The sequence below is a fragment of the Kogia breviceps genome, chromosome 3 (assembly GCF_026419965.1).
Source record: "Kogia breviceps isolate mKogBre1 chromosome 3, mKogBre1 haplotype 1, whole genome shotgun sequence".
NCBI classification, from domain to species: Eukaryota; Metazoa; Chordata; class Mammalia; order Artiodactyla; family Physeteridae; genus Kogia; species Kogia breviceps.
The window spans coordinates 176,144,303-176,169,947 of NC_081312.1; the positions used below are offsets into that span (position 1 = coordinate 176,144,303).

Sequence of the window (25,645 nt, forward strand, 5' to 3'; positions counted from 1 at the left end):
AGTACTTTTTTTAATCAAAGAAACATTGACCATAGAAATAATCCACTGTGATTTACAACATTAAAATGCAGTCTCGGGAAAAATGCAAACTCATGTTACAGACGTGATGTATGGGTTGGACTTGATAATGCTGAAGTTCTGCAGTTATTGTCTTTGTTAGGGTTTTTCACAGGGAAAATGTTTTCAGTTCCATATTCCTTCTAACAGTGGAGGAACTGTGTCTTCATACTGACCCCTAGTGGCTGTTTAGGAAGAAGTTGGGGGAGGGGCAAAAAAGGTGATAGAAGGTTTGCTCTGTATTTTAGTGAAAACGCACACTAATTTGATTTGAAATACTCTTCAATGTGTCTAAAATAATATTTTAAAACATTACTGAAAGATTGTGATCTGGAAAGCATTCCATTGTGGTGCTTTTAGAGAGAGAGTATTCTACTGCTGTGTGTTAATAGATGCTTGTCTTCGTCTCTTTTTAAGGTGAAGTCATTTCAGAATCTTTTGACACGTTAACTGTCCTGGTGACTGAATATCGGCTGTGCTATATAACCATATAGGATAAATATAATACACTTAACCGACATAAATTAATCTTGTTGTAAGGTACTTACTCTAGAGTTGAATTTTTGCTCTTGACTTTATATAATAGAAAAGATTATTTTGTTTTAAAATTCTGACATATCATTTTGTTGTCAGATGCTACCTCCTTTGAATTAGAATGCCCACAATATGAGAATCCTGCAAGAAAACTTGAGTTATTTCCTTTTAGAAAGTTCAGTTTTGTAGTAAGGATGTTTCAAACTTTTGTATTCAGGATGATACCTCAAAGAACTTTATTTAAAGTGTTCTTCACTACGTTAAAAGCCTTCTGAGTTAATAGATAAAATAGATGGGAAGCATCTTCGTGGTAACCTTAAGTATTACTCTTGCCTTATTTCCATCCAGGTTTACTGAGTGGATACTTTCCGTTTCTACCCCCCTTACTGCCTAGATTCCTTCTCTGCTGTGTGTTGATAGATGCCTCTGATTTGAAGAAATATATAGAATGAAAAGCTGGATTTTGCAATAAAAAAACAAGTTGATTCTACACCCCCATTTTGTGTCAGTTGATGCCTAGTCGATCTTCACAAACAGTTTGAATTTTGTTAGCTACAAGTTTTGTGAGGCTAGGTGAACCCCATGAAATGTTCATTTAGAAACTTATCTATGCTGCTTTTATTACCTAGAGAGCAGAGACTAACATTGCATAACCTTATTTTAAATTTGCTGCTACATCCTTCAGGTTTAATTTCCACTGTTACTGATTTTAAGAGGAAATTATCAGACAGTTTGGATACCTTTATATTGTGTGATTTTTCTCTTAAAATTTGAAGCAGTGCTTAAAACCTACATAAATTCCATTTTTACTCATCTTTGACTTTTCACTATTAATCCTTTTCCTTGATTTTTCTTCCCTCTGAAAATGGCCTTTATTACTCATTTGTTGCCTAAACCAAGAGACTTGGGGGGGATGCTTGAGGAAACTGCTTCTGCTCTAGCCCTGCAGGGGTTGGAGATTTGACCGTCTAGCTGAAAAGTTGTCTGAAAATGAAAATTTCATACACACATGCAAATTTGGATATAGGATCAATTTTTCCCCATCATCCAAGAAATGGAGACAGGATATAGGACAATCTCTGCCCCTGTGGCTCACTGAGTATGTGTGGATGACGGTGATGATGATACCTGGCCTGTGTGGCCCGGCGCTGGGCGAAGTACTCCAAATGAAATGTATCACTAAATCCTTGAAGCAGTCCTGTGAGGTAGGGAATATTATCATCACATCCATTCTGCAGATGAGGAAATATAGGCACCATCTTCGCTCAAGTTCACAGAGGTGGGATGGACACTTCACACCGAGTCAGCAATGTATATCCTGAGGGAGCTCGTGACTTTTCTCTCTCTCTGCGACCTTGAACTTCTCCAAATCTTCCAACCAAATGTTTCCCTTTGCCTTCCTGGTCGTTTTGGATTCTTCCAGACTGCAGGCACCTTTGGAGAATTGAATTTCCATCCCCTCCTTTCCTTCCTTCCTCCTTCCTCCTTCCTTCTAGGTTCCTTTCCCTGTTTTCCCTTCTCCTCCTCCTCATATTCTCTTTATAAGAGAATGAGAAAGAGGAAAAAATGTATCCAATGGTTAGTAAGAATTTCCCACTATGCTATACCTCAAAATGGTCTCCCTTATTTCTCATTCCCTGAAAAATGATGAAGTGAGCCAAATAGATTCGGTTCTTTTTTTTCTAGAAAATACAGTACTTTTTAAAGCTTAAGAGACTGATAATTGTAAAAAAGATAGTGAACTAAAAGTCAGATCATCATGGTTTTAATTCTGTGTCTGTTGACTGACTTGCTTCCTGAGCAAGTCTTACTCTCACTAAATACTATCTTTCTTAACTCTAAAAAAAGTGAATCTGGATTATCTATTATTTGTGTGTCTAAGCTATTACCCTTGATCCAGGATCACAGGGACCCTGGAACATACCTTTCACTAGGAACTAGATGGGATCACTCTTTACCACTTTTGTCATTTTATCCCAGAGGCTAAGGAAGTTATTATCTGTGAATTTCGGTTTCTTTTGTAACTATTTCACAGTTACTTGGGTGTTCTTTATGTGCCAGGTACTGCTCTAGGCTGTAGGGATCATGACAATGGTTCCATGAAACTGCTTTCATGAAGTCTACAGTTTGGACAGGGAGACAGACAACACACGAGTGATTTTAAGGTAATTTCAGAAGTGGGAACAGTATAGATGAAATAAAACAGCACGAAGTCATAGAGAGGGGCATGCATGACACCAGCGTTGTGAAAGGGGTCACGGGAAGGACACAGCTCGTCAATGACTGTCTCTCTGACGCTCTCTCTGACATTAGAGCTGATGAGATGAGGGTAGTCCTGGCAAGGGCCAGCGGGTTTTATGTGCCATCACACTAGAGATTTCAGCCTCCTTATTTTTTTTAGTTAAGAAAATCAACAACGTGGTATCTCTAATTACTTTGGGATTGTGGCCCTTGTCATATCCAGTTATGTAAATAGACTGCTTTCCAGGCTAAACAGAAACATTTGGTAACTGCAGAAGCCATTTATTATGAATGTTCTAACACCTTGACCATTATTCCTATTTTATCAGGAGACAAGTCAGCCATGTAAAATGAAGACAGTTGTTCTTTCCTGATGGCAGCTAGTTAATTATTGGCAGGCATTCCAGCTTTTTGAAACAGAAGGTGGCATGTATGGAAGTGAAGTATCGTGACTGAACAGATAGGTCAGTAAGGATTCCATGTCACTTGTAAGAAAATTACATCTGATTTCCCTGCACCTTGATTGACTGCCTCGTAATTGGTAACAAAACCCCACATGCTCTCTGTGGAGGTGCTGGGTTGGTGTGTGCTCATCTCTTTGCAACTAGCAGTTTTCTCTTGAAAAATCATGATGTCACAGCAACTGTAGCATAAAAGCATGTTCTGGAAGTTCCCAAATCATACCCGCTAGGACACATCGATATGATGGAAACAATTTGGTTTCACATACTTAAAAAAATGTTTTTTTGCATTTTTTTCTTATTTTGCTATAGGATGTAAAACTTCCCACATCTGTTTCTATGTCTGGGTTTCACTTTAATAATAGTGTTACTTTACACTCTTCATTTTAAGCTTTTTGCCTGCAGCTAATTGTGATTCTCCCCCTTACTATGGATAAGCATCTTTAAATAATACTTTTTTCAAAGGAGACAATACTCTTGGATACTTTTGTCAATCCTGGGGTTCAGCCAGAGTTGGGGGGCACATACATTAGTCTTCTGCAACTGTGGGGCTGCTGCAGGGTGATGGTTCTTTGGGACTCAGAAACTGATCAATTTAACAAACACCCTCGACTTCTCGGGTCATTACCTTTGAAAAACTGGCTGGGATGAGAGTCAGGAATCCTGTTCACAGCATTCCAGATCTGGCTGTGATAACCAGGAGATCTGCTTATCATAACGGCCAGCACCCCACCCCCCTCGCACCTGTATAGACTCGCAGGGAGCCTGCAATTAAACTCGCCAACACTGAGTCACTGCTGCATATGCACCTCTCTTCACCACTTGCAGCATGTCTGCCACCAACATGTCTTCCTTGGTGTGACAATCCTCACGGAGACACATATGAAAAGCCGTGCTGGTAGGAATGGGTGTAATCACTGTTAACAAACAAGGTTCTGATTGCCAATATTACCATCTGTTCCAGCGGGTTCCACATATCCCCCTGTATATGGGCTCTGTTAAACAGATTTTCTCTGCGGCCCAAGGTCACCCTTGATTCATGTAACCAGCCTTTGCAGATGAGTTAAACGTGAGTCTCCAAACAGCAGCAAGGATCAAAATCTGAGAGGTACCAAATCGTGTCGTCTGATGACACAACCCAAACAAACTGTGTTTGCAGAGAAGAATATCCACATCCCTTGATACATGAGAGGGACAGGTCCCAAAGACATTGTCTAAAGTGCAAGATTTCATCTATTAAACTTCATATAAAAATGACTTCATGGGGGGACTTCCTTGGTGGCGCAGTGGTTAAGAATCCGCCTGCCAATGCAGGGGACACAGGTTCCAGCCCTGGTCTGGGAAGATTCCACATGCCACGGAGCAACTAAGCCCCTGCACCACAACTATTGAAGCCTGCGCGCCTAGAGCCCGTGCTCCGCAACAAGAGAAGCCACTGCAATGAGAAGCCCGTGCACCGCAGTGAAGAGTCACCCGTTTGCTGCAACTAGAGAAAGCCCGTGCGCAGCAACGAAGACCCAATGTAGCCAAATAAATAATTAGTTTTTTAAAAAATGACTTCACTATATAATCCGAGAAGCCTAGGTGTGAGGGGGAAATAAACTGCTTTTAAGAACAGCTATAAGTGATACAAGCGGAGATCCCCATATTGTTGGATCCCACCCCTTCTTGCAAACTTCACACTGAGCTAAGTACTTTCCCCTCTCCGCTTCTGGACGCCAGCAGAGGTTTTCATTACTCCCCTTGACTTGATTCAAGTCAATTAAAATATATCGATCTTCTCGGCACTGGGGATATAAAAAGACTCACATGCTGCCTAAGTAGGCACCAGGCGTAGACATGGCAGAGGAGGGGGTGATTAATAAGGAGGGGCAGTGATGGACGTGGGTAACCTCATCCAGGAAGCGGTGAGTGAGCTGGCCTTGCGGGGTCCTCAGGTAGAGGTTCGGGAGGGATTTGGGGGCAAAGGGAGCACGGGCGCAAAGGCACACAGATGTGAAATAGCACTGTACTTTCCGGGAAGCATAAATAGACGCTATTCGTGCAATTGAGTTTTTCCTTAGTGCTCTTAGTGCCCATGCTGTAACTGTGGGGCTTGGGGACTTAATATGAAATACTATGTGCCGAACTCCTTTCTGTAACAGGCGCCGTAAAATAATATTTCGAGATTGTGACTCTTCTCTGACTGTGAACACTTGTGCCAAAACCTCATTTTTCAAAACAAAAGGAAATGAATACGTTTAGCAAACGAATGCTCTGAGGACATGTGAAAAAGAGACCTAACCTAGTTCGGGGGGTCAAGAAATGCTTCCTTGAGGAAGAGACATTTGTGCCAAACTTGGCAAGATGAATGGGAATTATCCGGGGGAAGGGACGTCCTGGAGTGAGACCACAGTGTGGGCACACGCCGAGGTGAGACGGAGCCTGGCATATGGCAGGTTGCCAGAAAGGCCTAGGACACGACAACAGGAAGAGGTGGCAGGGTGCACGGGCTGGTGAGGGAGGTGGGGTCAGCTCATGCTGGGCCTCAGAGGCCACGTGAGAAATGTGGGGCTTTATCCTGAGCAACGGCAAACCGTGGAAGTTTTAAGTAGGGGAGAAATAAGATTATTTTTTTTAAATCACTTAAGCTGTAAGATGGAGAAAGGATTAGAGGGGATGAGGGGAAACCTGTTAGCAGAGTACTTATATCAATCCACAAGATACAGGACGTTGAACTGGATTCAGTGGGAGAGATGGAGTTGGACAAAAGGAAGCCATCTGAGAAATATGGAGGAGAGAAATAGTCAGGACTTGGTAATAGATTGGATACACATGACATGTCGAACTTCACTTCTATTTACATATGTCAAATGACATAAACAGATGTTTTTATACATTCCCATATTTGGTTTGTAGTTAGGTTAATTTCTGTTTCAATTTACATTTTAAATGCTTAATTGATTAAACTCCTAATTGATTAAACTCCAGCCGGATGGAGACTAATGATAGTAAAGATCAGAAAATAGTTTCAGATTGTTGTGATGATATATGGCCCTGTAATTCTGGATTTTGTAACAAAGCAGTTTGACTTCTGTCCTATTCATTTGGATAATGCTCTACCATCTAGGAGACTAAAATGTGTCTTAAAAATAGGACAGGCTTCAGCTTGTGTATATGTTAGACTTGGGGAAAAATAAGACAGAATGTCTTGGGTTTGAAAGCACAAAATTAATGCAATTCTTTTTTTTAAAAAAAGTACAAATTCTGCACTCTATTTCTGTGACTGAAATTAGTTTTTTTAAAGTAAGACTAATAGCTTGATTTTTCATATCATAAGTTAATCTCAATTATGCTTTTTGCACTTAAGAGCTGCACGTAGCAAATTATGGGCAGATATGCACATATAACATACGTTGCTCTCCCAGCTGTGCCTGTATGATATGTCTTTCGGTGCTGGCAGTTATGTTCAATTTAGTAAAAGCTATATTCCACTGTGTACTAGAATCTTTGGTTTTTTTAAACAGCTAGGTTTTTATGTACTTCCCTTTACTGCCTCCATAAAGAGCAAAGAAAAAGCAGAAGGTAGAGTATAAATGAACCAGGGCCAGACATGCCTTCGTACAGGAGAAAGGGAGAAGCAAAATCCAAGCAGAAAGGCTGAGAACAGAGACACACCTGATGAAAATCCCTGTGTCTCCATGACCCAGGTTTGTTTGTTTGTTTTTACATAAACTAGAAAAACTGAAACCATGGAGTATGATCCTACATACTTACTTAAATTTTCCCTAAACTCCCTGATGCACACAAAAGATAAGGCCTTTCAGAATTTACTAGTATGCATTTACCTAAAGCATTTCTGGCTTCTATCATGGATGCCGTTGAAATACCTCCATTGTGTGCTCTTTCTTTACTATCCAAGATGTGTTAAAAAATGAACATTGTCAAAGATAAAAACCACTAAGTGACAAAGGAATCGTGCATTTTAGCCAAGATGTGTTTATAATGATTAAAAAAACAGAGTATTTGGTTTAAGGAACTGATTGCATCGAGTGCATGAAAAATAATTCAAAGGAAACAATTTTTTTTGAGAAGGTTTAAGCTTATGTTAATTAATTAGAATATATGCATAATTAAAAATTCTTCCTGGCATTTTTTTTTAAATTCAGTGTAGAGTATGAGAAGTTCCTGGTGAACTAATATACTAGAGCCTCGAAATTTTCCCTTATTCATAAAATCAAATGATCACCGTGTCAGTTAATAATAGGAGAAAGACATAAATGTGAGATTATCTTAAGAGTGTTTATTTTATCCTCTAGGAAAGGAAATTAAATGCTGTTCCTCAGGCTGCCATAGTGAGATGCAGGGCCTTCCTCTCAATATTTTTCTTGGGCTTCCTCCCAAATTTTGGTCACATGTCATCTCACCAAATTTTAGTTTTAAGGGACTCCATCCCAGAGAAAGACTAGGAGATGCCACAGAGGGTTAAATAGACACCAGGAACTGGAGGAGGGGAAACACGGAACTGAGTGCTGACTTTAACTTGGTATCAATCAGTAGGGTGTGTTTTCTGGATGGATTTATATAAACCGGGGATAGGAGGTGTGTTCAAGTTCAACACCAAGGAGCCCTTTGTTCTCCAGAGATGTTGCCTCTAGTCATTCCGTTCCTGCCCAGTGGCTGCTGTTCAGTCTCCTTCAGAGCTGGTTTGGTGCCTGATTCACAGCTTCCTTTCACCTAAAGCTAGCAGTCTCCTTATTGAGGTTGTGTTTGTATTCTGCTCTCTGATGAATAATTGTGATACCTTCTGTTCTTAACACCGTCAGTTCTCCTTCACAACCAGCAAATTCAAGTGACAGAACCAAATTGAACTCATCAGAATACAGATGGGCTAAACTACATAGCCTCACTTCTTTTTTTCAGTGTTGGTTATTACTGTGATCCTAAATTTTTTTAGAAGTGGCAAATATAAACTGGAAAAAGATGTTCGTATTATTGGAGTCCCAAGTGTATTTTTATTGTCTTGATTAACTCTATTTCTATGATGATTCAAATGGATTTTTAACATAATTTGGGGTTTTCCTTTAAAACCAGGATGCTCTATATATCTTACTGCTTGAAACATCTCTTATTTGAAGCAATTCCAAACATTAAAGAACATAATTAAATCAACTTCCACTCTTTAAAATGATCTCTTTTTAAATTTTTTACTATTTTATGAGCTTTTTGAGTGATTACAAAGCAAGGACTATAGAAAGTATAGTGTTTTTAAAAGGAGGTTTAGGATTTCTAATTGTGGGGAAATGTTTTTATACTAGAAATAGGAAATTTAACGACTGAATACACCTACATTACTAAAATTATTCTTGTCAATATCATGACTTTGATCTTGATATTTAATTTGTAAAAGCAACATCTACCCCCAAAATGATTTGCTGCCTTCAAACGTGTTCACATCTGCCTACAGTTATAAACAGCCTCTTAAAAAGAGGGAAGATGAGCCGAAGAATTTTAAATTCCCATGCTCACTCATTCCTCCCATTTAAACCTTTGTTTTCTTACTGTTTAGGAATATTTTAATAGGCTTTCTCTGAATAGAATTTCCTGGTCTTATAAGTATCACTGAGTTAAAAAAATGAATAGCTGTAGTAGGGTTTCTAAGAAGCAGTCATGCATTTTCCTATAACCCAAAGCTGCAGATGTAGGGAAAGGATTATTTAAATTCCTTCATAACCCCCCAGACTCCACTGAAATCCCCAGGGCCTCAATTCCGGGTTCATCGCCCAGGTAAATTAATTTCTTTCTGAAATTGTCTTCAGGCACTCGTTTGTTTTATAAGCTCAGTTGTATGCTCCAAAGATCAGTTCCTGAGCAGGGGTGAACGGCATTTTTATCCTTCATTGACCCAGCGCTGCTGCCGAAGGTGATGGTATCGATGCGTTCATCAGCGCCCTGTCCAGCAGACGAGATGGAGTCACAGCCAACGCCGCCACGGTGCTAACGAACATGGCCGCGCAGGAGCCCCTGCGGCGGAGCATCCAGAGCCACAACATCGCGCGCGCCCTGCTCAGCCCGCTGCACTCTGCCAACACTGTCGTGCAGAGCAGAGCCGCTCTCACCGTTGCTGCGACTGCGTGTGACGTCGAAGCCCGGACACAGGTGAGCGTTTGCATCACTTTCCTTTTCTCTTTCCTCTGGTCCGTACCTACTGGTGCATTAATTGGAAACATCTTCAAGTATCTGAACCTACCCATCATTTAAGTCCCTCAAAATTGGTGCAGCACGTTGGAAAACAAATTAGCATCACCCAGCAAAGAAGGTTAGCGTACCCTGTGATGTGGCAATTTTAGGTATATACCTAAGACACTCTCTTGTCTCTGTGCACCAGGAAGCATTGTTTATAACATCTCAACAGCTGGAAACAAACCAGCTGCAGTTGTTACGAGAATGGATCCATAAATTTGTGGTATATTCATAAAATAGTATCTTGCATCAGTGAAAATGGATAAACTGTAGCTACAGACATCAACAGAGAAGAATCTCAACCAGCATAATGCTGAGCAAAGTCAAGTTCAGAAGAAAACAGATGTGTGAATTCTATTTATATAATGTTCAAAAATATGCAAAGCAAAGCAATATGTTGTTTAAGCACATACCTATAAAACTATAAAGAAAAGTGAGAGAGTGACTGACCCCAAATTTAAGAAATTGGTTACCTCTTGGGGGGTCAAGGGGGTGGGTGTGTTTGAAGAGGAGCACACGGGGGTTCAAGGTCATTGAAATGCACCATTTCTTAAGCTGAGTGGGGAACACTCAGGTGTGCCTTTTACTATGATATGATGCTTGAAATTTTACATGTGGGTTACTCACACTCTTCCATTTCTCTTGTATTTCAAAAATTTTAAACTTGGAATTGTATGTTTTGCAAGTCCATCATATAAAAGTGTGTTTGGCCCATTTCATAAAGACTTGACATAAACCTACAAACGTACCTTTTTCTCTTGCTTTTTTCCTGTTTGCTTGTCGCGTGGCACTCATTCAAACAGCCTAGGACTCTGTTCCTCTCTCCCCAGTAAAAATAACAATAGGGAGCACTTCTTATGCACAGCCAGTGTGCTAAGCATTTAACATGCATTCAAGCCTCACTTGAAATAGGTACGTTTGTCACTACTTCGAAAAGATACGTGCATCTCAATGTGCATAGCAGCATGAGTCACAATAGCCAAGATATGGAAGCAACCGAAATGCCCATTGATGGCTGAATGGATAAAGAAGATGTGGTATCTATACACAATGGAATACTACTCAGCCAGAAACAGAATGAAATTCTGCCACTTGCAACAATGTGGTTGAACCTAGAGGTTGTTATGCTTAGTGAAATAAGTCAGACACAGAAAGACAAGTACTCTGTTATCATTTACATGTGGAATTTTAAAAATAAAACAAACGAATGAATATAACAAAGCAAACAGACTCACAGATACAGAGAACAAACCAGTGGTTACCAGGGAGAGGGGAAGAAGGGAGAGGGGCAAGATAGGGGCAGGGGAGTAAGAGGTACAAACTACTAGGTATAAAATATATAAGCAACAAGGACATATTGCACAGCACAGGGAAAAATATAGCCATTATTTTGTAAGAACTTTAAAAGGAGTATAATCTATAAAAATATTGAATCACTATGTTGTACACCTCAAACTAATATAATAAACCAACTATATGTAATCTATGTAGCATGTAAACCAACTACACTTCCATTTTTAAAAAAGAAGCAGGTACATTTGCAATCCTCATTTTATAGAGGAGGAAAATGAGGCTTCAAGAAATAATGTGCTGAAAGCAGCGTTGATGGGTCGGGGAATCAGGGACTGCGAACACACCCTTCTGAGCCCAGAGCCCCTGTCCTCACACGGTGCTGTCTGCTCAGACAACTAACAAATCTCTTCTGTCTCTTAGATATTTTTTCTACCCCCTTCTTTGTTCCCGTTGACTCAGTTCATTTGTATTCATCCATGAAGGTAGTAAGATAGTCACTAAATATTTTTTTTCTACCAGCTACCATGTGCCAGGCACTGCAGTAGGCAGCGGCAACACAGTGATACACAACACTGGGTTAGTTGCTCACGCCTCCGCGCGGCTCAGCGAGCAGTCCATCCGCTTCCTGGAATGTTGCAACGGACTCCACGGCCCTCCCCACCCCTGCCAGCGCCTATTCCCCAAGCTGCCCCCAGGCTGACCTTTCAAATGTACGAACCGCATCGCATCACTGCAAGTCCCCAGGGCTGTGCCACTGCCCCGGGGGAACAGCTAAGCTGCTTAGTGTGCTGTGCAAGGGCTCGCAGTGATACACCCTTACCTGCCTGAGCCTGAACTCGCTTCCCAGGTGTAACTCTACACTCCAGAAATACCATACGATTTGAATTCTAAAATTCTCTTATTTACATCTCCTTGATTTCTCTGCTTGGAAAGCTAGTCTCACCTTTGTTCTCCTGATAAATGCCTGTTTCTCCTTCAACACCCAGCTCAGCCATCCTGTCCTCCATGACGGCTTTCTTTAGTCTTCAAACGTGGACCTAAACGTCCCGCTCGCGCTTCCCTGGCGGCACAGTGGTTGAGAGTCCGCCTGCCGATGCGGGGGACACGGGTTCGTGCCCCGGTCCGGGAAGATCCCACGCGCCGTGGAGCGGCTGGGCCCGTGAGCCACGGCCACTGGGCCTGCACGTCCGGAGACTGTGCTCCGCAACGGGAGAGGCCACTGCAGTGAGAGGCCCGCGTAACGCAAAAAAAACAAAAAACAAACAAACAAAAAAACGTCCTGCTCTGTGCTCACACCACCCGCTATGCATGCTTCCTTTGAACTCTGTTTTGCATTAGTTTTTGTATGAAAGACCATAAGCTCCCTGAGGCTTTAGGGACGGGAACTGAGGTTTTCCTTCCCTGCGTCCATGTCATTGATTTATACCTGGCACACAGTATATGCTTAATAAACACTTGTTGAATGAATGAGTGAATGCATGAATGGAGGAATGAGTGGTGAAATTAATAAATGAATTAGGTATTTGCCGAAAGCACACGTGGAGTCTGATTGCTATCTTCTACTCAGATATAAAGATGTTCAGAAATTTGGCTTGCTAAGCATCAGATGGCTTCAAGGAAACTTTTCAGAGCTTGCCCAGGTTATGTGTGCTAATGTGTACTCCCTGTTAGAGTCCCTGTGTTTGAGAAGAACATGATTGGAAGTGGATCGTATCTCACAAGGGCTCCTGTCTTCAGATACTACACAGAGACCTGTAGAATGTTCTTTTTTGTCCTCCGGGCTCAGATAATACAGTATTACATTTCAAACAGTGAGACAAGAGCTCTGTCTAATCTTTTTTTATTTCCCCCTGACTGGAACAATTTTATACATGTGTGATTTCTTTTAATAGTGTAATTAATGTAGTTCTCCCCGATTACCTTCTTGTTCTTTTTCTTCTCTTTTTCACTCTTTGAAGCAACGTGAGTGATAACAAAATGGATCTCCTGGTGAACTGCTTCAGCATTGCTTTGTCCACACTGCTGATGTCATGGCACTGTCCAGTGACACGGGTGGCACTAGCCTGCATTGGTGACCCTGCCTGGCTTTGGAGACTGTGTCCGTTTCCTATTGCTGCTGAAACAAATGACCACAACTTAGTGGCTTAAAGCAATACAAATCTATTATCTCATGGTTTGGGAGGTCAGAAGTCTGAAAATGGGTCTTACGGGTTAAAGTCAGGATGTCAACAGAGCTGTGATCCTTCTGGAGACTTGAGGGGGAAATCTGTTTCCGGGCCGTTTCTAGCTTTTACTGTCCACCTGCATTCCTTGGCTGTGGCCCCTTCCTCTGTCTTCAAAGCAGATTACTGCAATCTCTGTTTCTACAAGTCTCCTTTCTCTGCTTCTCACACTCTTATCTCCCTCTTGTAAGGACCCCTGTAATTAAGTTAGGCCAACCTGATAATCCAGGACCGTCTCTCCCTATCCCCAGATCCTTAACCACATCTACCAAATCCCTCCCAGGGACAAGGGCATCTCTGGGGGCCCGTGATTCTGTCCTCTGCAGGCCAGATGGACACGCAGTGGTGAGTAGCAAAGTGAATGAACGTGGGCCATCCCGCTTGTAGAGGGGAGAGGACAGGCTCTTTGCCCTGCACCCACCCCAGGTAAACTCAATGACCTCCCTCAGTTACTTTACTGCGGCCTCTTCCTGACTTTGAACAGAACACCGCGCTCCTGTCTGTAAGGATTTTGCAATTGATTCTTTCCCCCTGAATTTAATAAATCTAAACATGGACACATCCTAAAATGTTTTTACATAGTCAAAACCCTTTCAACAATCAAAAAATGAGATACTTTTTAAGCATAAATGTTTATGTTCTGTAGTCTTAATGTGTACAATCTTGGCTTCCATTTCTAGTTGAGAAATTCAGGTGGGCTGGAGCCGCTGGTAGAGCTCCTGCGTTCCAAGAACGACGAGGTCCGACGGCATGCCAGCTGGGCCATAATGGTCTGTGCCAGTGATGAGCCCACGGCCGCTGAGTTGTACAGGCTTGGGTGAGTGGAGCGGTCTGGAGGGTCTAGCTCAGATGAAGGACACACAGTCTTCAGGCCCGAGGAAGGTCGAGCAGAGTCTCCACGCCCACTCTCAGGCCGCAGGGCGTTCAGCAGCTCTGCGGGTCACAGTCCCTCTGAAGGGACCGCCTGCGGAAGCAGGATCCTCCCCGTTCCTCGCCCGAGAGATCTCCCCGCCACCTCCACAAAATCGTCTTCAATGTCTCCTTTTGCACTTTTTCATCCTGATAAACGTTTCTCTCTCACCTTCCCCTGCTTTGCTAAACACAATCCTAGTTGTCGCTCAGCTTTCAAGGCTAAAGCCACGAGTGCCACCTCTGTCTTCTCCCCCACAAACCGCTCCACCACGATGACGCCTTTAACCAACGTCACCACGTCGGTTCCCTTACAGCAGCCTGTGAGTCAGCTGCCTTTAGCAACTCAGCCAAGAGGGTTTCAAGGTTGCACAGACAGATTTACCCTGTTTCTAGCCATTTCTGTTCTTCGTATATGTCACTTGGTTAGCTGAAAAAATTGGAGTCTGATAGTAATTTTGCTTTAAATGAAGAACTTTTTCTTCCTAAAGTATCCTTTTCAACTGTTCGATTATGAGTTTCTACATGGCATGTATGTTCTCAAAAAGGACTGATTTGTCTTCATAATTCTGTGAGGATTAGTTTACCTAAAAGGGTGGAAAGGTTTTAACCTTTCCATCTCAATCCTTCGTTCAGGATCTTACTGAGGTGTATGAATGGGAACTTACTGTTGGATTGCTTATATAAGGCAAATAATGTCTTTTTTGCTTTTATTGACAGGGCTTTAGATATCCTTGAAGAAATTAATCTATCAGTAAGTCGAAAAAATAAATTCAGTGAGGCAGCTCGTAACAAATTGCTCAACCACCACCTGTCTCTGAAATACAGCCAGACTGGCTATTTGTCATCAAGTAACATAATTACTGATGGAGTCTATGATTATGGTCGGGTAAGTGGCAGCACTAATTTGTGTTTTAGTGTGTGTGATCAGTTCTTCTTGCATCGTGATGCCATTACGTTGAAATTTTATAACCGCCTAACATAATTTATATTTTTATAGGCAGAAACTTGGGAATCAGAACTTCATCCTTAAACTTTGTCTGGCTGTAAGATTTTGCATTTGTGTACAGTTTTAACTAGAATCTGATGACCTGAACTTAAATTAGTTTGCTGCTGCTAGTCTCAAGTTTCAGAGACGATATAAAGCAATCGGCTTTTATATTACTTCTAGGGCTCAGTGTTAATGATAATGTCAACAATAGAAGTAAAAGTTTTTATTCTGTTAATTACAATCTAATTGAAATTAACCAAATTGTAATACTGAATTTTAAAATGTAATGTAGAAGAATATTATTTTACTTAGCTGCGTTTGTGATTACAATTTTAAAACAACTTACAGTGTAATTCAGTGTTAATGTTAAGAGAAACGGGAAGCTGAACATTAGAGTCCTGAGGGCTTTTTGACATTACTGTCTAAGTCAGCATGTTCTATTTCTTCTGGAAACCAAAAGCAATAAGGAGAATGGGGAAATTTTTTTAAAAACCTACAAATCCCATTTTAGGCAGAAGTAGGAAATTGGTATGATCTGCAGACTTCAAAAATATTTTAAAGTCCCTGGGATCAGGCAGAAGTTACACAGGAGGAAGAATGAAAAGGGGAATAAAGCACAGAGAGGGACGAGAGTGGTAGCAGATCTCAGAAAGCACCATCAAAAGTCTACACTTCCCGAGGGGATGGAGAACTCAGACGTACAAAAGCTATATGCTTGGTTCGCAAGGGGGTGGGTGGGCAGGACCTCAGGATCCAGGGTGAGCAGGGCTGGCAGCAGAAACCCTCTTGGACGAATTTGGTTCAAAGAAGCAAAGGAGACAGGGCCATAAAAGAATCACAGCTAAGCCGTATTTGCAGGAAACACTGTACCGTGGCAACAGAATTAGAGATGTGTTGAACAACCAAAGCCGCTAGCCTAAAACTTCTGTCTCTTCCTTCTGCTTGCGCCAGCCACTGCCGCCACCAAACCCTCCATAACAGACACCCACAAACCACCGAGAAATTATGGCTCTCGTTCAATGATGAGGAATTTTAAAAGAACAGGCGCCACATTATTAGCACAAAGACGCTTTAAGAAAAATGAGGAAAAGGGCAGAAAACCCACCAAAGAGCATTTACCAGAGCACTTATCTGTCACCAGGGAACAGATAAAACTGTGACAAAATATATTTGTTCATGATTAAAAAAAAAAAAAAAAATCTTAATGAGACAATTTCCTTATGAAGGAGAACTCTCTGATTCACTCTAAATATTAAGTTTCTAATATTTCAGGCTTTAAATGTGTCAGTGAACAAAAGAGACAAAGATCTCTACTCCCATGGTACCAGTGAGAGGAAACAGACAATAAACACTAAATCTCACCAATACATTCTATCACGTGATAGAAAGGATAGGGGCTGCAGTGGGTGGGGAGGAGGGTAAAGGGGCTGAGGACACTGGCGTTGATGTGGTCAGGCAGCCCCACTGAAAGGGTAGTATCTGAGCAAAGCATCTGAAGGAGGTGAAGGACTTCTTAGCCCTGGGGGTAGTGGGGAAGCAGCTTTCTAGATGGAGGAAAGAGCTAGTGCAGAAACCGTGCGTTAAGTGTGGCTGGCACTGTCAAGGAACAGCCAAGTCGGGGTAGCTGGAACTGAGTCAAGCAGGGGCGGAATAACAGACCAAATCAGAGCAGGTAAGAGCAAGCAGCTCATGGAAGTCTCGTAGACCATGAGAAGGATTGGGGCCTTTACTCTGAATGAAGTGGGAAAACACGTCAGGGCTCTGGGCAGAAGGATGACACGCTCTGTCTTACTTTAAAAGAACCGTGAAAAGTATCTTGGATGAGAGAAGGATGTATTACTCGATTGGAAAAAGAGCTCCCAGGGTGATGTGGTCTAACCCTCTTCACCAGGCCGATAAAATTGCAAAGGGCTTTGTCTAGCTTGTTAGTTATCCTCACAACATTTTTAGTGATCTGTTTACTAATTAGTTACTCTACAGACAGTAAGCTCTTCCTTATGTATATGGATAGATTTTAAAACTCAAATACTTCCAGGGCCAAGCTGATAATTATGGTATGAAAGAGTTGAGTATCAAGTTACAGAGACTGGGGGGGGGGGGTGCAGGGGGAGGGGGAATTGGAGGGTGTATCTTGCCCAAAGGCAAGATATCCACAAGCTTCAGTTTCCTATTTTTAAGGTGTGTGTGTGTGTGAAATTAGATACCTCAAACAGTTAAGAGCCTATTCTATCAGTATTCATTAAAAATATATATAATGCATGCAGATATTACTTTTCAATTCTTAAATTATCTACAGATAAATCCCGGCACCAAACTTTTGCCTTTGAAGGATCTCTGCTTACAAGAACCAAGTGACCAACGTGCTATACTCTTAGTTAACAGTAAATCTGATGTGTGAGTCTTTGCGGGGAGGAGGAATGAAGGGGAGCAAATCATTTGTTTTGTTTGTCCATCATCATGTGAATACATAAAGGTTCCCATATGGTATCTTTCCTTACTTCTGTATGTAGCACCACCATGAAAGTAAACACTGGTCCACAAACTCATAGCCTGACATAGTAAAGAACACAGAATAGTCACCACTGTGGCTTTTCCTTCGACTCCATGTTACCAGTCAATTCCATGGGTATTTCTGCAATCAGGGCTTCTTACCCTTCTGGTAACATGAAGTAACTGAAGAAAAGTATAAACAGATAGGAGCAAACCAAGATGAATTATGTTTACAAATCTCCAGAACTAAATCCAGGAAAACCACTGCTGCCCAATATTTTTAATAAAATGAGAAAATAGTAGAGCTAAAAATGAAAGCTTCAACAGCCATTAAAATGGTCTTGTATTCCTATATATCTATATAATACATTTTATGTGTCTAGCTCATGAAAAGCTTTATAATATTCATTTTATCTTATCTTAACCTCTCCTTTTTGCTTTTAAAATAATGTGTCACTGTTAAAAGTCAGCTCTAAATATGATTTTTTCAGAAAAAAAAATCTATTTTGTAGGACAAAGTCAATACTGACAAATTATTTTAATTTGTACATAATTTCAAATATGTAAAATTTTAGTTCTCCACCTCCATCTACAGAAGATAAGTCATCAGACGTTGGTTGTGGACGAAGTATTTCTTCTTCATCTTCTTTAAGAAGAGCAAGTAAAGAAAAGACCAAGTAAGAAAATGATGTTTTGTCTACACTGAAATAATTCTCTCCCTTAATTTGGGAGTAAAAAAGCAATTCAGATTTTAGGTTTTGGCAACTTAAATTTTATTCTTCTCACGATCACACAGTTTCAGGATGAAAGCCAGGAAACCTGGTTTGACATTCTGTCTTCTGTGACCCCAGAGTGAGAGCTTGAGCCCCTGACTCAGTGTCTGTGATCGGGCTTCGTGTCCTTATCTGTAGATGGAATGAGGCCTGGTGCCCTGCTTCTTCTCGGTGACTGGAATCAAAACATATAATGGAAGTGAAAATGCCTTGCAAATGTAGTGCATTGTTATTTTCTGTATGATTGAAATTGGTTGTGGTTTTTTTCAAATGACAAGACAAAACAGTTATCATTTTAGTGCTGGATTTGGATCTCCCACCGAAGAGAAATCAGAACCTACTCCAGGCCGCAATACTGCTCTTAGCAAAAGTGCCACTAAAGAGAAAGGATCCAGGTAGAAACCTTACTGTATTCTTCTCCGAACTGTAAAACCATCAAGTTTTAATTACCCACAGAGTTGGTGAAAGGGAGGGGTGGCTTTTAACTAGGAAGCTCTTCTTATGGACTCAGGTGTAGGACTCATGAGGTATAATTAAAATTACCTTTATTTGTGTCTCTTGTTGTCTCTTTAAAACTTACCCAGAGGGACTTTCTTCTCTTGCGTCTGGGTGAGAACTCACGGTACTTTGCTCACTGTAAAGTCCTACAGTCACTTCAATTCAGAGACAACAATGGAAACAGCAGTCTCCAGTTAGCCCTTTAAAAGTCCAACCATCAACTTAAAATCAACTTAACATGCACGTTCCTGCCCTCCCGTGGCGGCTGCCTTTGCAGCTGGTGAGCAGCACTGGCTGGAGTGTAAGCCTTCCCTCCTCCCTGCCTCTTGCTTCCACGTCCCCTCCCCATCTTGCCCACGGAAACCCCTGACCCTTCAGGAAGCAACGAGAAGAGGAAAGGGAAACAGGACCACATTCTGAATTTGGCTGGAACCATTATAATGTGCTTCCACACTTTTTAGGCCTGGCATATTTTAAAACACTGTCTACATGTTTACATATTTTTAAACATATTCTTTCTCTTGTGAGCACTTTCCTGGATTCTTCAAAAAACCACTCAGACCTCCTGCCCCGCTCCATGACCTGTCAATTATTGTTGACTTAAGCCCTTGAAAAACACTGGGGTGCTGGAGGCTATTTGGCACACATGTATACAATTGAGCAGCTACCTTCTAAACGGGACGTCTCCTAAGGTCCCCTAAGGAGTGGTCTGCCCTCCTCCGCAGACCTCAGAGCTGTGTGTGTTCTATTTCTGACTGTATTTTCCCATCAGCCTCCGCTGCTCACCGTTCTGATCTCTGCTTCCGCTCATCCGTCTCCCTTTCTGCCCTCCTGCCCCTCCTCACCTCTTTCCTTCCCTTGCGCCCCTCACTTGGCTTTTCTCGTGTCTCCTCCCCTGGACTGAGAGTGCCTTGAGGACAAGAACAGGTTCTGACTCGAATAATTTCTCTTTTCATCCCCAGCATTTAGCACAGTGCGTGGCTGGCATACATAAGGCATTTGTGTTTATTCAAGAGAATAGAAATCTCAACTTTTTGCAGGAAAAGGTTATTTTCAACAAGATCCACACTTACAAACTATGTCTCTTGAGCAAATAGGTTACCTTCTCTTTGGCTGAGTTCACTTATCAGTAAAATGCAAAATAAAACAAACCTGTAGTCTTTTCCTCACAGTGTCTTGAGAAGATTAAATAAGTTAATGAATGAAAAGGGCTTAGAGCAGGGCCTGGCCCAGAGTAAACATTCAACAAATGTTAGTACTATTGGATGAAACAGTTGCAGGGAGCCCAAACCCACTCCAGCCTTGCAGGGATGCAGAAGAATCCCCAGAATCCAGCGCACGACAGGGAGCTGGGAGTAAAGTAGATAAACCGTTAGTCGGCTTGTCTCTCTCCCTCTCTCTTTTTCTCTCTCCGCCTGCAGTGTCTGTTTACAATTGCTTTGTTACCTTCCCTGACTTTCTTTTGGTTGCCGCCTCACCCGTAACTGTAGCTTATACGTGACTTGGACTTGCCACGGGACCAACTCTGGGCCCAATTCCAAGGCAGTCTTTCGGTTCTAAAGCCCAACAATAATCAAGTACAATCTGCGTCTCTTGTGCATACTTGTCGGGGAGACCATCTTATCTTCACATGCTTGACAGGACGAGGCTGGCTCTGAGGCAGGTGTCTCTCCCTGTGGCCTCCTCAAGCCCCCAGCTTCCTGGGGAAGAATCCACCTGGCTTATTTAAGTGATCATTGTGTCCAGGCTCTTTCCCCTTCTTAGCCCTTGGTCCACTGGGGGACAGACTGGTCATAATCTCGTTGTCCTGTTGTTTATCTTTTGGTCAACCTTTCTTGTCTTGTGACTGTTAAAACTTTGGACCCCTGGACTTAGAGTAAAATGTTTTAACTCTACTCATCTGAAAATGTCATGGAGAATGTTTAATGTTGACAAAAAAGATACTGAGCGATGCTGACGAAGAATAATGAGACATCCAGAGCCACAAAGTGGCTGCGTTTTTGAAAGGGAGAGGAGAGGTGGGAGACAAGTCAGTCAACTGTGTGTGAGGTACCAGACAAGGAAAGTGAAAGTGCGGACTTCCGTCTTTTTCCTGATGAATATTATTACCATATACCATGTAAATTAAAATCATTGAGCAAGAGGCTCTCATCAGGTGACCAGCCACCATCTTATTTCTGTTTTCGCAGGTTTTTAATTGCACTTTCTTTTACGGCACAGCACTCAAAGGAGAGGTGATTAATTTATATTTTGTTTATCCAGACACCTTCTTGATACTTCCCTAGGCTTCACGGAATCCAACATGTGTAATGCTCTCTAAAGCTTTTCCTTGTAAAGACCATTCTCCTTACAACAGACCTTTACCATGCCCATTCGTGAAAGGAATTACAAGTTCTATCTACACCATGTTTTTTATTCAGACTCGTTTTCATAAATATCTAAGTTGATTGCACATGAGTTTATTACACACGCTTAAAAGTGTGCTCTTCTGTCCCCAAACAGGAGGATGTGAAGTACATATCTTTCCAGTCTGTTCATTTTTGGAGACTTTTAGATCTTTACAACATATACTTTAACATTTCTGCTACTTAGGTCATCTTGATTCCATCACAATAACTTCCTAAAACATTTTTGTTTTTAAAATGATTTTCCTCAGAAGACTGGACAGCCACATGCATAAGAATGAAACTAGACCACTATCTTATACCATAAACAAAAATTAACTCAAAATGTGAGACCTGACACCATAAAACTCCTAGAAGAAAACTTAGATGATAAGCTGTTTACTTCAGTCTTGGCAATCAATTTTTGGATCTGACTCCAAAAGCAAAGACAACAAAAGCAAAAAATAAATAACTGGGACTACATCAAACCAAAAAGCTTCTGCACAGCAAAGGAAACCACCAACAAAATGAAAAGACAACCTACTGAATGGAAGAAAATATTTGCAAATCATATAACCAATAAAAGGTTAATATCCAAAATATAAGAATTCATAAAACACAGTAGCAAAACAAAGCAATCTTATTTTTAAAGGGCAGAGGATCTGAATAGACATTTGTTCAAAAAAAGACATGCAGATGGCTAACAGGCACATAAAAAGATGCTCAACATCACTAATCGTCAGGGAAATGCAAATCAATACCACAATGAGATACCACCTCACACCTGGTAGACTGGCTACCAGGAAGACAAGAGATAGCAAGTGTTGGCCAGCATACGGAGAAAAGAGAATCCTTGTGCACTGTTGATGGGAATGTAAATTGGTGCAGACTTTATGGAAAACAGTATGGAGGTTCCTCAAAAAATTAAAATGATCCAGCAATTCCCCCTCTGGGTATTTATCTGATGAAAATGAAAGCACTAATTTGAAAATTTTCTACACCCCCACGTTCATTGCAGCATTATTTAACACAGCCAAGATATGGAAACAACCTAAGTATCCATCAATGGATGACTGGATAAAGAAGAAGTGGTATGTGTATACGATAGAATACCACCAGCCATAAAAAAGAATGAAATCTTACCATCTGAGACAACATGGATGGACTTTGAAGGAATTATGCTAAGCAAAGTATCAGACAGAGAAAGACAATATTGTACAATTTCACTTACATGTGGAATCTAAAAAACAAAACAAATGAACAAACAAAACAAAAATCATAGATAAAGAGAATAGAATGGTGGTTGCCAGAGGGAAGGGGGGCTTGAGTGGGTGAAATGGGTGAAGGGGGTCAAGAGGTCAAACTTCCAGTTATAAAATAAAGTCATGGGAATGTAACGTACAGCATGGTGACTACAGTCAATAATATAGAGCATATTTAAATGTTGCCAAGAGAGTGAATCCTAAAAGTTCACTTTGTATGGTGACGGATGATAACTAGACTTACTCTGGCGATCCTTTCACAATGTATAGAAATATCGAATCATTGTGTTGTACACCTGAAACCAATATAATGTTACATGTTAATTATACCTCAATTAAAAAATTTAATTAAAATTTTAAAAAGAAGAGAATTTCTCTCAAACCCTCTTTTTACCCATACCTTACCTTTTTTTTTCCCCTTCCCTTAAATCTTGAATTCAAAAGTCTTCCAAAAACACATATTATCTCTTGGTAACATTTAAATACCTTCTGACCTTCTTTTCGTGAATTTATTCATTCATTCAACAAATATTTACTGAGCAGTTAGATGCCAGGAATTATTCTAGTATTGGAAGTATAGCAGTGAACAAATACCTCTGCCCTAATAGAACTTATATCCTAGTGGAACAAACAAAATAAACTACAGACACACACACACATCACACATCACACACATACACACACACACACACACACACACACACACACACACACACACACACACACGATGTACCTTCCTAAGACCAGAATAAATCATATCTCCACTTTGTACAATACTCCCTTCTCATCCTTTTGGAATAGACTGGGTAGAACAGGACACCTAAGTGGAATAGATTTTGTTCAGTGTTGAACTGCTTGAGTTTCTAATTTTTATTCCTTGTGGAATTTATTGAATGCTACATGGTATTGTGATTATTTTTGATATACCAAAATCTTCTCACCTTAATTGAAACCACAAGTGGGCCGGATTCATGACTTATGTCTCTCCCACCAGCTCTGCTCTATAATTTATATATTCAAATAGTTGGCACTTCCCTGATGGTGCAGTGGTTAAGAATCCGCCTGCCAATGCACGGGACATGGGTTTGAGCCCTGGTCCAGGAAGATCCCACATGCCTTGAAACAACTAAGCTCGTGCGCCACAACTACTGAGCCTGTGCTCCAGAGCCTGCAAGCCACAACTACTGAAGCCCACGGGCCTAGAGCCCATGCTCCACAACAAAGAGAAGCCACCACAATGAGAAGCCCGTGCACCGCAATGAAGAGTAGCCCCTGCTCACCACAACTAGAGAAAGCCCGTGCACAGCAACAAAGAACCAATGCAGCCATAAATAAATAAATAAATAAATTTATTTTTTAAAATAGTTGATGGGATCAAGAAGGAGCAAGTGATTAAACTTTGATAATGTCAATACACAATTTTGAGCCAATTATCTCTCTCTACTTGCCTATCTACCTACTCATCCACCTGTGAACATAGAAAATATCCTTATTGTTTTGGGTTCTCACAGTAAATCTCTGTTCTCTGAGGTAGTTTTGCTAAAGTTTCTGCAAGAAAGCTAGAATTTCTTATATCTTTAATCATAAATTGATGTTCTGGTGATTAATTTTACAGGAGTTAATTTTGTAATTTCCAAGCTCTTATTTCCATGTTTATCTAGAAATGAAATTCATTTAAGTACTGAAGCCCTTATTTACACCACTTGGCAGCCTTCATGGGAAAGAAGTCCAAGTGAAATACTTCTATTTATAGCACAGGAAATTACAATTCAGGGGTTCCCATAAATTATCTCTTTTTAATCACTCAGTCAGATTTCCCTCTCTGATGCACTTAGACCAGAGTACTAGACGTCATCTTCTCACACCAAATGATTCTTCTCACTTCAGGCAGCATGCTCAGGGAGAACTACACCTGCTTTGTTTCAAAGGTGGCTCTGAGTAATCACAGGGTCGAGATCTCCAATCTTACAAAGCTACCCTGTAATTTTAGAAAACAGGTAAACCTATTTATGCTTTCTTGACATTCTAGTTGACCTTCCCAGCATTAGTTCCTAATTTACTAACATCTGACTATGCATGTTAAGATGTTCAGTTTATTTATCTTACAAAAAAGGAAAAGGGTTAAGATGATATAGCTGGAAAGTAGTAATTTTTGCTTGGAGATTTTATCACAATATATGGTTAGCGCATTTAATGCATGATTAGACTCCTTGGCTGTAGTAAATAGAATATTGGATTAGAAAATATAAAACTTTTTTTTTAGTATTTGTTATGATTATAGAGTTTTGTGTAATTCTCCAATAGCAGCTGATTGGATTATTTTTGTATTTTTTTCTCTAAATTAAAGGGAAAACTCAAATGGACTTTAGTTGATCCTCCTCCCACACCATGCTTCAAATAATACTTAAAGATAATTCCCACCCCTAATTTATTGCTAGTGGAACAGAATGCTCCACACTTGTAAATACATAATTTAGGAGATTTACCTACCTACACTAGCCTAGTCCCATTTTGGGGCTTTCAAATATATAATCATGGCTAAGATTTATTATAGCAAAAGATACAATGCAAGATCAGCAGGCAAAAGATACACACAAGCAAAGGCTGAAAGAAGTCACACACAGGCTTCCTAGTCCTCCCTCTATCTCTGCTAGCATTGCATAGGATGCTTCTCATAAGAGACTGCTCCACCCAAGAAAGCCCACCTGAGTCATGGGATCCAGACTTCATAAAGCTGTAAATTCCAATTACCTATAGGGAAACACCAATTTGAATGACAGTAGATTTCTCTCAGACCAGAAGGAAATGGCAACCATTTTTCAAGTGCTAAAAGAATCAACCATGTGTTCTCTATCTTATGAATCTATCCTTCAGCAATAAAGAGGGAGAAATAAAGACATTCCCAGATGAGGGAAAACAATTTATTGCTAGCTGGCCTACCCTTACAGATTGGCTAGCTAAAGGAAGTTCTTCCAACGAAAAGAAAATAATGAAAGAATCTGGAAGGATCAGGAAGAAAGAAGGAAGAGCTGAAATATGGGTATATACAATAGACTCTTTCCTCATGAGCTTTATATATCATATTTGATGACTGAAACAAAAATTGTAAAAACATCTGATACTCAAGACAATGGTATTTAAAAGTGGAGACAGTAAAGAGACCTTCACAGGTGTGAGGTTTCCATATTTCCCTCAAAGTGGTAAAACATGGATACCAGCAGACTGTGATAAGCAATATATGTATATTATAATACCTACAGTAACCACTACAAACCAATACCAAGAGCTACACTCAAAAGCAATGTAAA

General features: G+C 40.8%; 1 protein-coding gene across 1 annotated transcript in view; it reads left to right on the top strand.

The window, feature by feature from the left end:
* Positions 1–25,645, top strand: part of ARMC3 (armadillo repeat containing 3) — a 95,864-nt gene that overhangs the window by 57,533 nt on the left and 12,686 nt on the right. The window contains exons 11-16 of the mRNA XM_059057858.2: positions 9,182–9,431; positions 13,711–13,847; positions 14,660–14,828; positions 17,227–17,324; positions 17,996–18,097; positions 18,493–18,588. Of these exons, the coding sequence (XP_058913841.1) occupies positions 9,182–9,431; positions 13,711–13,847; positions 14,660–14,828; positions 17,227–17,324; positions 17,996–18,097; positions 18,493–18,588 (852 nt within the window). The remainder of the gene's footprint in view (positions 1–9,181; positions 9,432–13,710; positions 13,848–14,659; positions 14,829–17,226; positions 17,325–17,995; positions 18,098–18,492; positions 18,589–25,645) is intronic.